The sequence below is a fragment of the Physcomitrium patens genome, chromosome 9 (genome assembly GCF_059467195.1).
Source record: "Physcomitrium patens ecotype Gransden chromosome 9, ASM5946719v1, whole genome shotgun sequence".
Lineage (NCBI taxonomy): Eukaryota > Viridiplantae > Streptophyta > Bryopsida > Funariales > Funariaceae > Physcomitrium > Physcomitrium patens.
Window position 1 is genome coordinate 1,311,576 of NC_143418.1, and position 12,598 is coordinate 1,324,173.

The following is a 12,598-nucleotide window of genomic DNA, read 5'->3' on the forward strand; positions in this document are numbered from 1 at the left end:
TAAATTGTATATATACTATTTAGATTCTAAATAATAAACCTCTTTATGTAGATTAAAAATCTTTAATATTTTATCAAATTAACCAGATATTCTTGATAAAATATTAGTGAATGTTTGATACAATATTTGATTCAAAGACATAGTTAACCAATTTATTGATTAATTTATTGGGTTTAGTTAAAATTTTAAAATGACAATAATTCACATAATAATTATTAATAAACTTAAAATATTCAAATTATCAATGAATTAGATCAATCTATTCTGAAAAAATAAACTCAATCCATTACATCTAATGTGTATTAATTTTAAATTAAAATTATATACATTTAATTTATAGAATCATATTTAAAATATATAAGATAATTTAATTTGTGGTGTTGGTAGCAAAAATTGTGGTGGCATTAGCAAATACCCTATGTGTGTATGTGTGTATATATATATATATATATATATTTATTGAAAATAAATTTTAATCCAAAATATTCAAAAAAATATAATAAAACTATTTTAAAATAAGCAATGGATAATCTATAATGCATAATCAATGAAGATGTAATTTACTAGTAATTTGGAATGACAAGCAAAACAGAACGCTAGAAGCTAAGCCAGGTATCAGCAACCCATTTTTTGTCTTTCAAAACATTACTTGCTCCTTTGACGCTCTCCCTCAAGGAAAGACACATCAGATGCCTGTTCCATTTTTTATTTTATTTTTTTCTCTTTCAATCCTAGACAGAAACTCACCTCATTTCTACAATCAAACAAACAAGGAAAACCCAATTGCTGTAACAGAAACCCAGTTCTGGTGATGCAAGTTCCACCAGGCAGAAGTGCGCAACCCATGCGTGGGCTGCTTGTGGGTGGTCGCAGCCATGGCAGGCACGAGGACTTGCTTGGGACCCACAAAAAAGAAGAAGAAGAAGCAGATGATGATGAAGGAGAAGAAAGGGATGCATAAAAGAGTGAGTTGTTGAACAGAAGAGGCTGTGGTGAGAGGTGGCAGATGCAGATTAGAGTGAATGGGGCACCACTTGGCGGCATCAACAGGGCCTGCTTTGTCATGCACAAGTCCTCCTCTTCAAGGCCTCGCTCTTACGATGTATTATACTAATCTGCTGTTGGATGTGCACTGCATATCCAAGCATATCTTACTTCGTCTCCCTCCCTTCCCCAACCTTACCCAGCTCTTGCTTCGGAGACAGAGCGTGTTGGTTTCGCAGGAGGTTGTTGGGAACTCTGTTCAGTCTTTGCACCTCGTCTGTGACAAGTAAGTAAGTGCGTGCATTGCTTAATTCAGTGAGAGTTGCTGTGTTCATCTTTGCAGCTTTGGGTTGTGACGTGTGTGGTCGATTGGCCGTCAATTAGTGGACTTGTATTGCTTGGACGAGTCTCACCAGATGGATTAGGTTTGAGGTCGTAATTTGGTCATTTCTTGCCTAGTTAAGCTGGATCTTGTGAGTGTCTTGTATGCTCGGGAGTTTTCTTTGCTAGAAATTGGATGCTAATGCTCTTGGGGCAGGTTACGTTTCAAGGGGTGTGCATGGTCTTTACCCAATGCGAAGAGTAGGATTTGTGATGAGTTGTCGGGTTTGGAATAAATTAAGATGAATAAGAAACCCATCGATGTGCCAGTGAACGACATGCAAAGAGATCAACATTGAGAGGTTGCTTTTTGGTTGGGCTAGGTGTTGAGCAATGGCAGGTGCTGTTGGTAAAGGACCCGCGTCCACTCCTGAGGACCTACCTGGTAAAGGCACCAATGTAATTACCAGCTTGTTGGGGCAGGGAGCAAAACTTTTGCAGAGCTTGAAACCTATCAATAAGATCCATGCTCATCTCTGCGCGTAAAAATCAGATCCTTGAAAACCCTGCTGTAGACCTTTACTGTTGAATTTGACACTTATCTTTATTCATAGGCACTTCACAAATCCGTAGTGTACTATTCATGTTATCGCTCTGTTTCTCGTTGATTGATATTCTTGACATGAAGTGCTGGATGCGATTTGGAGCGATTGTTTTTGTGCAACACCTACAATCAATGAGAATTCTAATAATAATTAAGGTGTGGAATTATAATATATCGCATTTGGAAGAGCATGGTAATTGTGACGGATAGTTTATGAGCTCTGGACTTGAACAACTTGTTCACTATGCAAACAGATTCCATTTTTATGCACATGACATGAAACGGCAAGTGGAGGCGCATCATTACTGCACCCACTACAATCAGGATATGAGGCAATGCTTGATATACGACAGTCCCGAAAAAAACGCTCGTCTTATTGGGGTGGAGTACATCGTTTCTGAGAAGCTATTCCAAGGTTTGCCCGATGAGGAAAAGAAGTTTTGGCATACTCATGAGTATGAGGTGAAAGGAGGTATTCTCTTCATGCCAGGAGTGCCTCAAGCAGCTGAACATAAGGAGCTCGAGGAGGTAATTACCAGTTTTTGTTTGTGATCTTTTTAAGGAGTCCAAACTCCATTATTCCTGCTTAAGGTCGAGAATCTCTGAAGGATGAGTATACGATTCAAAGTACTTATTATGGCCTGGGATGTGCCAGGTTGCGAAAACATACGGGAAGGTGTTTCACTTCTGGCAGTACGACCGTGGCGATACCCTCCCCCTGGGTCTTCCGCAGTTGATGATGGCCTTCACTGAGGATGGACAACTGAATCCCAACCTTGCGAAAAGTAAGCAGCATCTCGCACTTAGCTCTCCAGTGATTTTCGCAAGCTTAGCCTATTGTAGGGAATCAATTTGAAATTTCTGCAGAATTCCGCTGCGTAAGAACTTAGCGCCAGAATGGTGCAACAATGTAGTTGGTTTTCACCATCTTTCAACCCCAGTTCTGTATGTGTGTCACCGAAGAAAAAGCTCCATGTTTGACGATGGTATCTATCGATGCTGCAGGTGTAGAGGACAAGTTTGGTGTTAGTTTTCAGAAACACGCAGAGAGTCGAAAGCACATGACAGGGCCTTCGATGGGTATCCACCCTCTTGCTAACCCTTGGCTTAAGGGCACTGGCTTGCAATCGGAGCTTCGTGAGGTTGATATCAAGGAAAACCCTTCTGCATCGAAGTAGGGAGAGGCCTAGAATGACAGTTTCTCAACCAACGCACATTTACAAAATTGAAGCTGAAGCAATCAAGTGTCCAAATTTCCTTCATGGATTCATGGACAAGTCATTTTGGTTGGAGTGCTTCCTTGATGGAGGAGAAATGATGGAACCTGACGGTCTTCTCTACAGAAGAAAGTTTAAGGAAAATGTTGAGAGAATTTGTAGGAATTACTGTGAATTCGATGTACAGGAAGAACTACGAAATGGATGCTGTCTTGCGATGACATATCCATGGATAACTCGAGGAGGCAGATATGAGACCTATACCTTTGCGGTGGCATACACATAAAACGGCAATTTTTCTGGTTGCCGACATCGGTACTTTCTGTTGAAATTCACTTTGCCCTTTCCAAGAATGTTACCATGTTATGGGATGTTTGACCACAACAATTTCAACCTTAAAATATGCTTGAGGTCGTTGGTCACTTGGGCAAGTTTTTGGAGTTTATTTATGATTAAAACGTGTGCAATTACCTGAATCAAATTTCAAAAACATATATGTTCTAGTTGCCAACGAGGGTTCTCTTTTTAATAGTTCGGAAGCTTTAGATATATACATACAGATCCACCGAGGGTATAATCTGGCATTCAGAAAGTAGGGATACTCTCATAGCCTTTCATAAAACACAATACAGACAGTAGCCCATCTCCACAACAAACCAAAACCACCTTCGTCATACATATCATAACTGTCGCAACCCTTTCGAGGCTCTTAGCTCAGGACTCGCTAGATCCCGGAGGGGTTCACATCTCTCTTGCCTGCACCTCAAAGCATCTAAAACCATAGCCGGGTGTTTCAAGTCCTGCCGTTCTGATGCTCTGCCTTAAAGATGAGGCCAAAACAACCACAACCTCGAACAGACCAAATGCACAATCAAGGGAAACAGCAGGAAAATGGAAGATGTGTCAGCTGTCAGGTGTGGCCCATCGCAAGAATGCTGGACCTCCGCTGAGTTTGACTTGCATATCATATCGTAAAAATCACCCACATCCTCTGATCAACAAACGAACTCACAGCTACGCGGAAACATGATAAGTTGATACACAGGCCCCTAAACTCACGAACTAAAAATCCTCAAATAAGAAGGTTAGCACACTACCATTGACACACAAGAATAAGACAGTCTGAGACAGTGCTGAATGGCAAGAGGAGCTATTTGTTGCTGCGCAAAGAGCATTCAGCGGCGCTTCTTCACAAAAATTAGGGTTTCTCTTTTGCCACCAAATCTAGGTTATTTTCTTTTTATGAGCTAGTAGCTCCTATCTATGCAATTTGCTGCTAGATCATGGAAGCGTGTTATTATTAGAATTGGCTAGTGAATAGCAGATGCATCAGAAGAGGACTTGGTTCTGAATGGAATCTTACAATGTTTGTCAAGGATATCACAGTATTTCATTCCAGCAAACCTTGATTCAAAATAATCTTAAGTAAATTTTTGTTTCAGAGAATCTTAATAATATTCTAATCCTACCAAATCGTAAGCAAATTTTTATCTTGATAATTTTTTGAAAATTTTGTTTTTTCTCCTAAAACAATTCTATAAAAATCATAGTTCTAGCAGATCTTAATTCTAATCTTGTTTTTAAGTATACTTTAATCCTCACAATTCAAAAAATTGAAGAATTTTTTTGTAAATATTTTGCAATCCCAAGACATTAGAGATTGAAACCTCTTCTTTCTTCTCTCTCTCTGTTTTTATTTTGTTTTATTTTTATTTTCTTTTTCTTTTTTAATGGAATAAATGGTAATCACCAAAAAAAAAAATTAATAAAAATATTTTGCAGGTGGATAGAGAAGAATTCAAGAATCTACTATGGATAAATTGGAAAAAATCAATTTTACTTAAATTTGGTGTTTATTCAATGAATTTATTTAATCTTAGTACTTGTTTTATTTAGGTAAAAATTAATAATTTTTAGTACTTATTTCAACTGATTGAATTGCAAAAAATGCTTCACCTTTGATGTTTACTCTTAGAAATTCTTGCAAAATATTGTAATTAGTTATTTACTAAATCTGCAGAATAAATGCCACTTTCTTTCCTATGCTACTTTGCATTCATTTTGAGTTAATGTTATTATCAATCTTTGAGCTCATGTCTCCTATCTAAGCTAGCTCCAATCATATTTATTGCTAAATGTGCAATTCTTGTACCTGTTCTCCTTTTTGGAAACTAATTTGGAAAGTTTGTTTTCTTTCTACTTAGCCACTTCTTATTGCTATACTCATGTCAACTCTTTTTTAATGTACACACACAAAATTTATTTTTGTTTTTAAAAAAACCATTAATGTTATTTGATCTCACTTACTTTATCATTATATTTGTTTCTTTATTTTGTAATATACCTTCATCTTGACTTAACTTTTATTTTTCTACTTCTAACTTGTTTTATAAAAAGAACAAAAACTAAGAATTGCATCTATTATTTTTTCTTGTTAAATGTTAATGCCTCTAACCATCTGTATTGTGCCATCAATTAATTCCATTAATCTCTTATCACATTATTAATGTAGTTGGCTTAGCTAGGATTGTGTAAAGTCTAATGTATCTCTCACTTTAAGTTACTCTTATTGTGTTCTCTTTGCTCTTGTTTCTTTTGTTTATCTTTTATTTCTTAGCATATTTTTTTAATAAGAATTGTTTATCTTTTTTTCTTTTTTTTCTATTGTAATCTACTTACCAAAGAAATCTATAAAAAATATTATACATAGCATCTTATATGGTATTATTAGAGCTAAACATTAGAATGTATTACATTATTAGAATTTGGATGTTACATAGACTATATTTTGCATCAAATTAGCAAGAATAAGAAGACTATGAATTATTTCTCTTATATTAGAATCTATCTTAAATCTAATCTTTTTATTTTTTAATTAGAATTTTTTTCAATTAGTAGAATCTCTTACATCCATCATATTTTTTTTCAATATTTTTTTGTATGTTTTTGTTATAACATCACCACTAAATTGTCTATGCAAGCTTATAAATGTCAACTTTAAGCATTTTCATAAAGCTCTATGTTTTTTAAAAAAGCTATACTTAGTTTAAATAAAATTAGATCTTTCAATGTAGGTTACCAAGATTTTGGAACAAACCAAAAAAAAACTCTTATAATCTATTAATATTATTTGAAAGCATATCCAAAATATGTTTAGATTGACAAATTAAGAATGAGACAAAATCATTATAGTTTATACTTTTTTTTTAATTAGTTTTATAGATTACATTTACCAACTCTATTAAATAGATTTACTAATTCCTTTTGATCTACACAACTTAATCTAATTATAAATTACAATACTTTTATTCTATATAAAATAAAAATGAAACATATTACATTTTAAAATAGTTATAATTAAAAATATTTATCCAATCTATATATGAAACTTTATCCAAAGGCTAATAAACTTTCAATTTGCATAAAATTATGAACTTAAAACATTCCTTGTAGTTCTACAAAGTGTAGAATTATTAGATTCTTAAATTAACATGGCCAAAGTGTTCAAATTTCTACAATCTTGAATTATGTTCTATTTTTAATATTTAAAAGTTTGGCTTATTTTTTCTAGAGAATAACCTTGACTTCATCTACTTTAATATTAAATTTAACATTATAATTAATCATATTAATGTTCTCTATCAATTCTTTATCATATCCTATTTAAGAACTAATCTTTATCTTTTTGCTTTTGTATTACAATTTCTTTTGACTTCTCAAAGAATCCAACATGAAATCAAATACATATATATATATATATATATATATATATACATACTTTTTTATGATCTTTTTAATTTTTATTTAATATCTATTAATATAAAATAATCAAGATTTATAATCCTTCTACTATTATAATCTTCTTCTTTTTTTCTAGATTGTCTTAATTTTAAATCAAACTTATTATTATAACATTCTTTAACATGTTATTCAATAATCTTAATTCTTGAATATACTATAAAATAACAAAACACCATCAAAAAAGCTATATACTTCTATGAAACTAATGATAGTATTTGTAAATTTTTAAGAATTCTTATTTAATTAATTACATATATAATATTTTTAGAATCAAGAATATAGATTTTAAGTTTTTTTGTAAGTTCAACTTTTGTTACAATATCATAATATCCTTAATTTTTTTTTAAAAAAAACTAATATAGAAATGATTTCAAGATATTTTAGTAAAATTCAAAAATCTAAAACTATGTATATTTTATTGATTTGACATCTTTCATTTACAATAAATTTTAAAGTAAGTTTAAAATTTTAAAGTAAGTAGAAATTTAAAAAATATTTCTATTATTATTTCTTCAATGTTAAGATAAATAGTTTTATATTTTTTTATAACATTTTCAGTAATTGATGGAGGTTTTGTATGATTAAAAAATATTGAATTGAAAAAATAAATTAAATTATTTGTAAAATTATTATATATATATATAAGATGTTTTTGTTTATAATGAGATAGTCTTATTTCATAATTTAAAAAATGTGCAAAGGACTTATATACCTTTAAACAAACTAAGCAAGATTCTATACAAAATATTGTTGATTTAAAAAGATAATGAATTAAAGATTGAACTAATTTCAATTTAATTTTACTTCTTCTTGTAACATATTAATTTTATTAAATTATTTTTTACAATTATTATAAAGTAGCTTATTGAAATTTTGATTTTAAATATTTTTGGACTTTTAAAATTTAAATTTAGTGAAAAAGTTTAGATCAAATATCCTTAATCAGACGAAATCGATAATTGTTTGAATAACTCTATTTATTACAATTACGTGGTCTATAAATTTAATACTGTTGGGCAGCAATAAAAATAAGTTGATTTCTAACTTGTTTGATTCATATAAGATAAAATAAATAAAATAGAGTGTTAAATTTATTAGTGCTTTAAAATAAATAAAAGAATGTTTCAAAATACATCTTTATATAATATACTTTTATTTGTTATCATATTCTGTAAGAGTAGCTAAAAGATACAAGAGGATTTGTTTTAAATTTTAAAAATCTTCTTATTTTCCAATGCAAAAAACATCATATATATATATATATATATACAAAACTAAATAGATTACTATTTGTTATTTTTATCTTATCTTTTTAAATCATATTTTATATACTACATATTTTTTAGAACAAACATTTATTTCAAGCATATTTTTTAATTTACGAATAATCTAAAAAATATCTTAGTCATTTTTTTAGAGCAAGAATAACAACAATGTTATATTTTTTATGTTTGACATTCTCAGAACTTTACTATTCTTGATACTTCATTATATAGTGTTTTTTAATTTCTTCCCCTCATCTCCAACTTTCTATTATTAAATAATATAATGATTTGATAGACAATGACAATTATGTGTCAGATAATGGTCAATATAAATATTTTGACTTGTTAACTATTTTCATATTATTTTACTTATATATTTTAGAAATTCGATTAAAATGTTCAACTCACATTCAAATACTCAATTTAAAAAAATTAAATTAAATTGCAAAAACTTATATAAGCACAAATAGTATTCTTTTTATCTATCCTAATATATAGATATTCGTAACATGACATTATGTTTTGAGTGAAACTTAGAGATTACATTCTCATGAAGAAAAAAACGTAGTTAAGTTTATTGTCACAGAAAGCAACATCTTCCACTCAACAAAGGCAACCTCTATTCATTGGAGGCATTGCCTGCAGAAATAGTGATGCAATATACATCCATCCATCATCCACCATTTCATACACTAAGTCAGGGCCCTATCACCGGGGCTCCTATCACCGGAGTCCCGTGAATTGGATTGCACTAGCGCCACGCTTGTTTGCAGCTTTTGACACTAGAATTTGTGTTAAGCTTAACCGGAGGGACATTGTATGGTATATTCACATGTAGCGAAGGCAAGTGTGGGATGGATAGCTGCTAGAGGTGGATGTTGTAGTCACCAAGGAATTAGGCCTCGGTGTTGAGCACGTTGCAACGCTAGGCATGCTTCATTGAATCAGTATGCCACTGAACTGTTCCTTACCTTGTTTCGGCAAAATTTAGCATCCGGAAAGAGACCTGATGATGAAACTGACCTCGTGCTGCAACAAGGTCTGAGTTGCGGTGGAGGACATGGGCTCACTTAGGTATGTGTGTGGCGGCGATGAGAAAGTCCGGGGCTGCTCAAATAAAGGTTCAGTCCGGCAACACAGTGCTGAACCTGTCATTGAGCAGGACAATGCGTTTAGCTATGGCCTTAGAGAACCACTTCGTGGTAACTTGTCCCATCGTGCAGTCTGCTTGGGAAATGATAGGTAAGCAGCTAGCAAATTTTGTCGCAATGAGAGATGCATCAGAAGAGAGAATGAGACAAACATACCACACGTATCATCGTGCACATGGAGGAAATTGCAGCACCGTTTTCAGTAAATTAGAATTCATTTATCTGCTCGGGAGGGATTCATAGACGCTGCGCTTATTGAGCTTTCCAGAAGCATTACCTTAATATTTAAGGACGAAACTGTTCTGTCGAGGATAGTAACGAAGCAGTGTTACATGATGGCTTTCGAAGGTTGCCCTCCCAGGTGCTGTTAGATACTTGAAAGAACCTAGGTTTGTCACTACGTTTGACAATGTGTCACTGATCTGTCGAGTATAGTGGCAGACTGAACTAATCATGAAAATAGGACTCAAGTAGGTACCTTACTTTCATTTGTCGACAGCAAGAAGATAGAAATGAGCTGCTGGAGAGGAAAAGTCTGATGACCCAATTTAAGAAATCATACGTGTTTATAACGCGATGTAAATTTAAGTAAATCATACGTGTTTAAATCGCGTTACCCTGCTCATCGCAAATTTACTCATACGCGTTATAAACACGTAAATTTTTTTGCGCCTGAATAATTTCGAATGGGCATTCGCTTCTTATTTGTATGGACATGTCAAACCACCGTTCCAGCAACAGTAAACTGCAGTTACATGTTATGTCGATATCCAGTGTACGAATTAATCAGATCGGTCGTTACCTGATGCACGATTTGGTCCCAATGCGGTTTTAAGCTTACGGATGGAGTCCATCAGGAGATAGGGGCTCGTTGTGGAAAGAATTCCACTATGCGCCAACATCGAGTTCCATCTAGTAAGTTCGTTTCTGCAAACATTTCTACGAGCAAGATTTACTGCGAGACCTCACATGAGAAACTGCTTCAGATGGCTCAGAATTCGTTATCACATCTCAGCAGCGTCATGCCTCATATTCGGGAAAAATAGATATCCTCATAGATTTCGCAACGCATACAGTACAGACACCAACCCATCTCCTCGACTAATGAAAACCACCTTCGTCATACATATCATAACTGTCGCAACCCTTTCGAGGCTCTTAGCTCAGGACTCGCTAGATCCCGGAGGGGTTCACATCTCTCTTGCCTGCACCTCAAAGCATCTAAAACCATAGCCGGGTGTTTCAAGTCCTGCCGTTCTGATGCTCTGCCTTAAAGATGAGGCCAAAACAACCACAACCTCGAACAGACCAAATGCACAATCAAGGGAAACAGCAGGAAAATGGAAGATGTGTCAGCTGTCAGGTGTGGCCCATCGCAAGAATGCTGGACCTCCGCTGAGTTTGACTTGCACATCATATCGTAAAATTCACCCACATCCTCTGATCAACAAACGAACTCACAGCTACGCGGAAACATGATAACTTAAAGTAAACCCATGAAACCACATAATGATACAATAGACTTGAAATCACGAGAGCGGATACACAGGCAGGAAGAGGACAGACGGATACTTAGACGAGGAGCAGGAGGAGCTATTTGTTGCTGCACAACGTGCACTTTTCGATCCTTGTCCACAAACATTAGGGTTTTCGTTTTTCGCTTCGCTGCTGGTTTATAGAAGTATGAACAGAGACACCGTTTCTGCAGATCTGGCAGAGGGGGGCTTGATTCTGAATAGAACTGTCCTTCATGTTCTGTATGAAGGACATTGCCGCATATACTCATTACAAATCTGAAGAAAGGTTTATCATATATGCTATCAAAATTATTGGGAAATTTCAATCCAAACGAATTTTAAGAATTTTTTTCTACTTAAATCCTTCTAATGAAAAATCAACCAATGTAACATTAAGGACAAATAACAATTATTTTTTACACAAGATGATGACTTGGTAGAATATTAGTATTAAATACATCATTTCTTTTGAGTTATAGAATCTTGTTGATTGTTACAATTAAGAATTATAGGATCTTCTTGATTGTAATTAATAATGCTAATCAATGGTTGAGTTGGGGTGAATGACTTGCTTCTACACTCCTTGCTATGGGGTTCTTAAGTTTGTTTTTAGGTTTTATTTATTTCTTAGTTTCTAAAAAAGTGTAGCTTGTCTGGAGATTGTAGAGTTTTGTTTTTTCTTTTTCTCTATTTTGTGTTAAGTAGTATTTTTAACTTTGCATATGACTTACTTCTTGTGTAATTATTATTGTCTGTTTATCTTTAATTTGCTAGTAAGTGAGACTTCAATGCACCATGAAAAGTAGATGTTGCCAAAGTAGTGTCTTTTTTGTCATAGTTGCAAAAGTAATAAGAACATTTTGTTGTGAATTTTTCACCAAGTATAAATTATAATTTTCTTTATCTTAATTATAACTTGTTAAACATAGAAACAAGATTAATTTTTTATATCAAAGTTTTAAGACTTATTTAAGGTTGTATAATATCTTATAGAATTTGCACATTAGATGTGTATTACTTGGATTGACAAAGCTTTTATATTACTTAACGTAAACATCATATTTTAGCTTTCAATAAAGAAAGATTAGTATAACATCTATATAATACAGTTTCTACTTTTTTTTGTACAACTAGTACAATTAATATTTAAATAATGCCTCACTTGACTACTTAGACAAATCTATATGTATAGTTAATTCCAATGTATTATTTATGACCTTGGAAGAAAAAAATTAAAATATTAGAAAAAGTATTTATTATTACTATTATAATAATAATTATTATTATTACTATTATAATAATAATTATTATTATTACTATAAAATTTTTAACATATTATTAATTTATTTAAGATAAACTACAAAAATAATTTTGGTTTTCATATATATATATATATATCAATATATTTAAGATTTCTACCAATTTAATACTTTTAAAAAAATAGTGATAAAATTAGATGGTTTTTAGAAATAAATGTATTACTTTAAGAATAAAACTAGTAGCTTGATATACAAGAAATAAAAGAACAAGGTAGAAATGAGGCTTCTTAAATTTTGTAATGGTTAACAAAAGAAGGGGCATCTTTTTTTCTTCTTCTTCTTTTTTTTTTTTTTTTTTTTTTTTTTACAAATTGACTCCTTCAAACAATATATTTTGATAAATTTTGCTAAATGTATAGACTAGTACCAATTAATCATTATTAAATAAAAGAAGTCAAAAACTAAAGATTGCATAAATT

General features: G+C 32.4%; 1 protein-coding gene across 2 annotated transcripts; it reads left to right on the plus strand.

Moving 5' to 3' along the window:
- The first annotated feature begins 972 nt into the window (after positions 1-972).
- On the plus strand, positions 973-3,479 carry LOC112286429 (oil body-associated protein 1A). Of its 2 annotated transcripts, none has more exons than XM_024528301.3 (5): positions 973-1,270; positions 1,689-1,847; positions 2,164-2,437; positions 2,565-2,694; positions 2,915-3,479. In XM_024528301.3, the coding sequence occupies exons 2-5, from the start codon at positions 1,699-1,701 to the stop codon at positions 3,085-3,087; spliced, it is 726 nt and encodes a 241-aa protein (XP_024384069.1). In that variant the 5' UTR covers positions 973-1,270; positions 1,689-1,698; the 3' UTR covers positions 3,088-3,479. The 2 variants fall into 2 exon arrangements, with proteins under 2 accessions (XP_024384069.1, XP_024384071.1); XM_024528303.3 differs by having other exon boundaries at positions 1,002-1,274.
- Positions 3,480-12,598: the final 9,119 nt, after the last annotated feature.

What these genes read in the sequence shown, in the direction of transcription:
- LOC112286429 (XM_024528301.3), top strand. Translation starts at nt 1,699, where the DNA reads ATGGCAGGTGCTGTTGGTAAAGGACCCGCGTCCACTCCTGAGGACCTA. An exon ending in ATCCATGCTCATCTCTGCGC is followed by an intron (nt 1,848 to 2,163) that starts GTAAAAATCAGA and finishes CTATGCAAACAG; the next exon opens with ATTCCATTTTTATGCACATG. An exon ending in AACATAAGGAGCTCGAGGAG is followed by an intron (nt 2,438 to 2,564) that starts GTAATTACCAGT and finishes GGGATGTGCCAG; the next exon opens with GTTGCGAAAACATACGGGAA.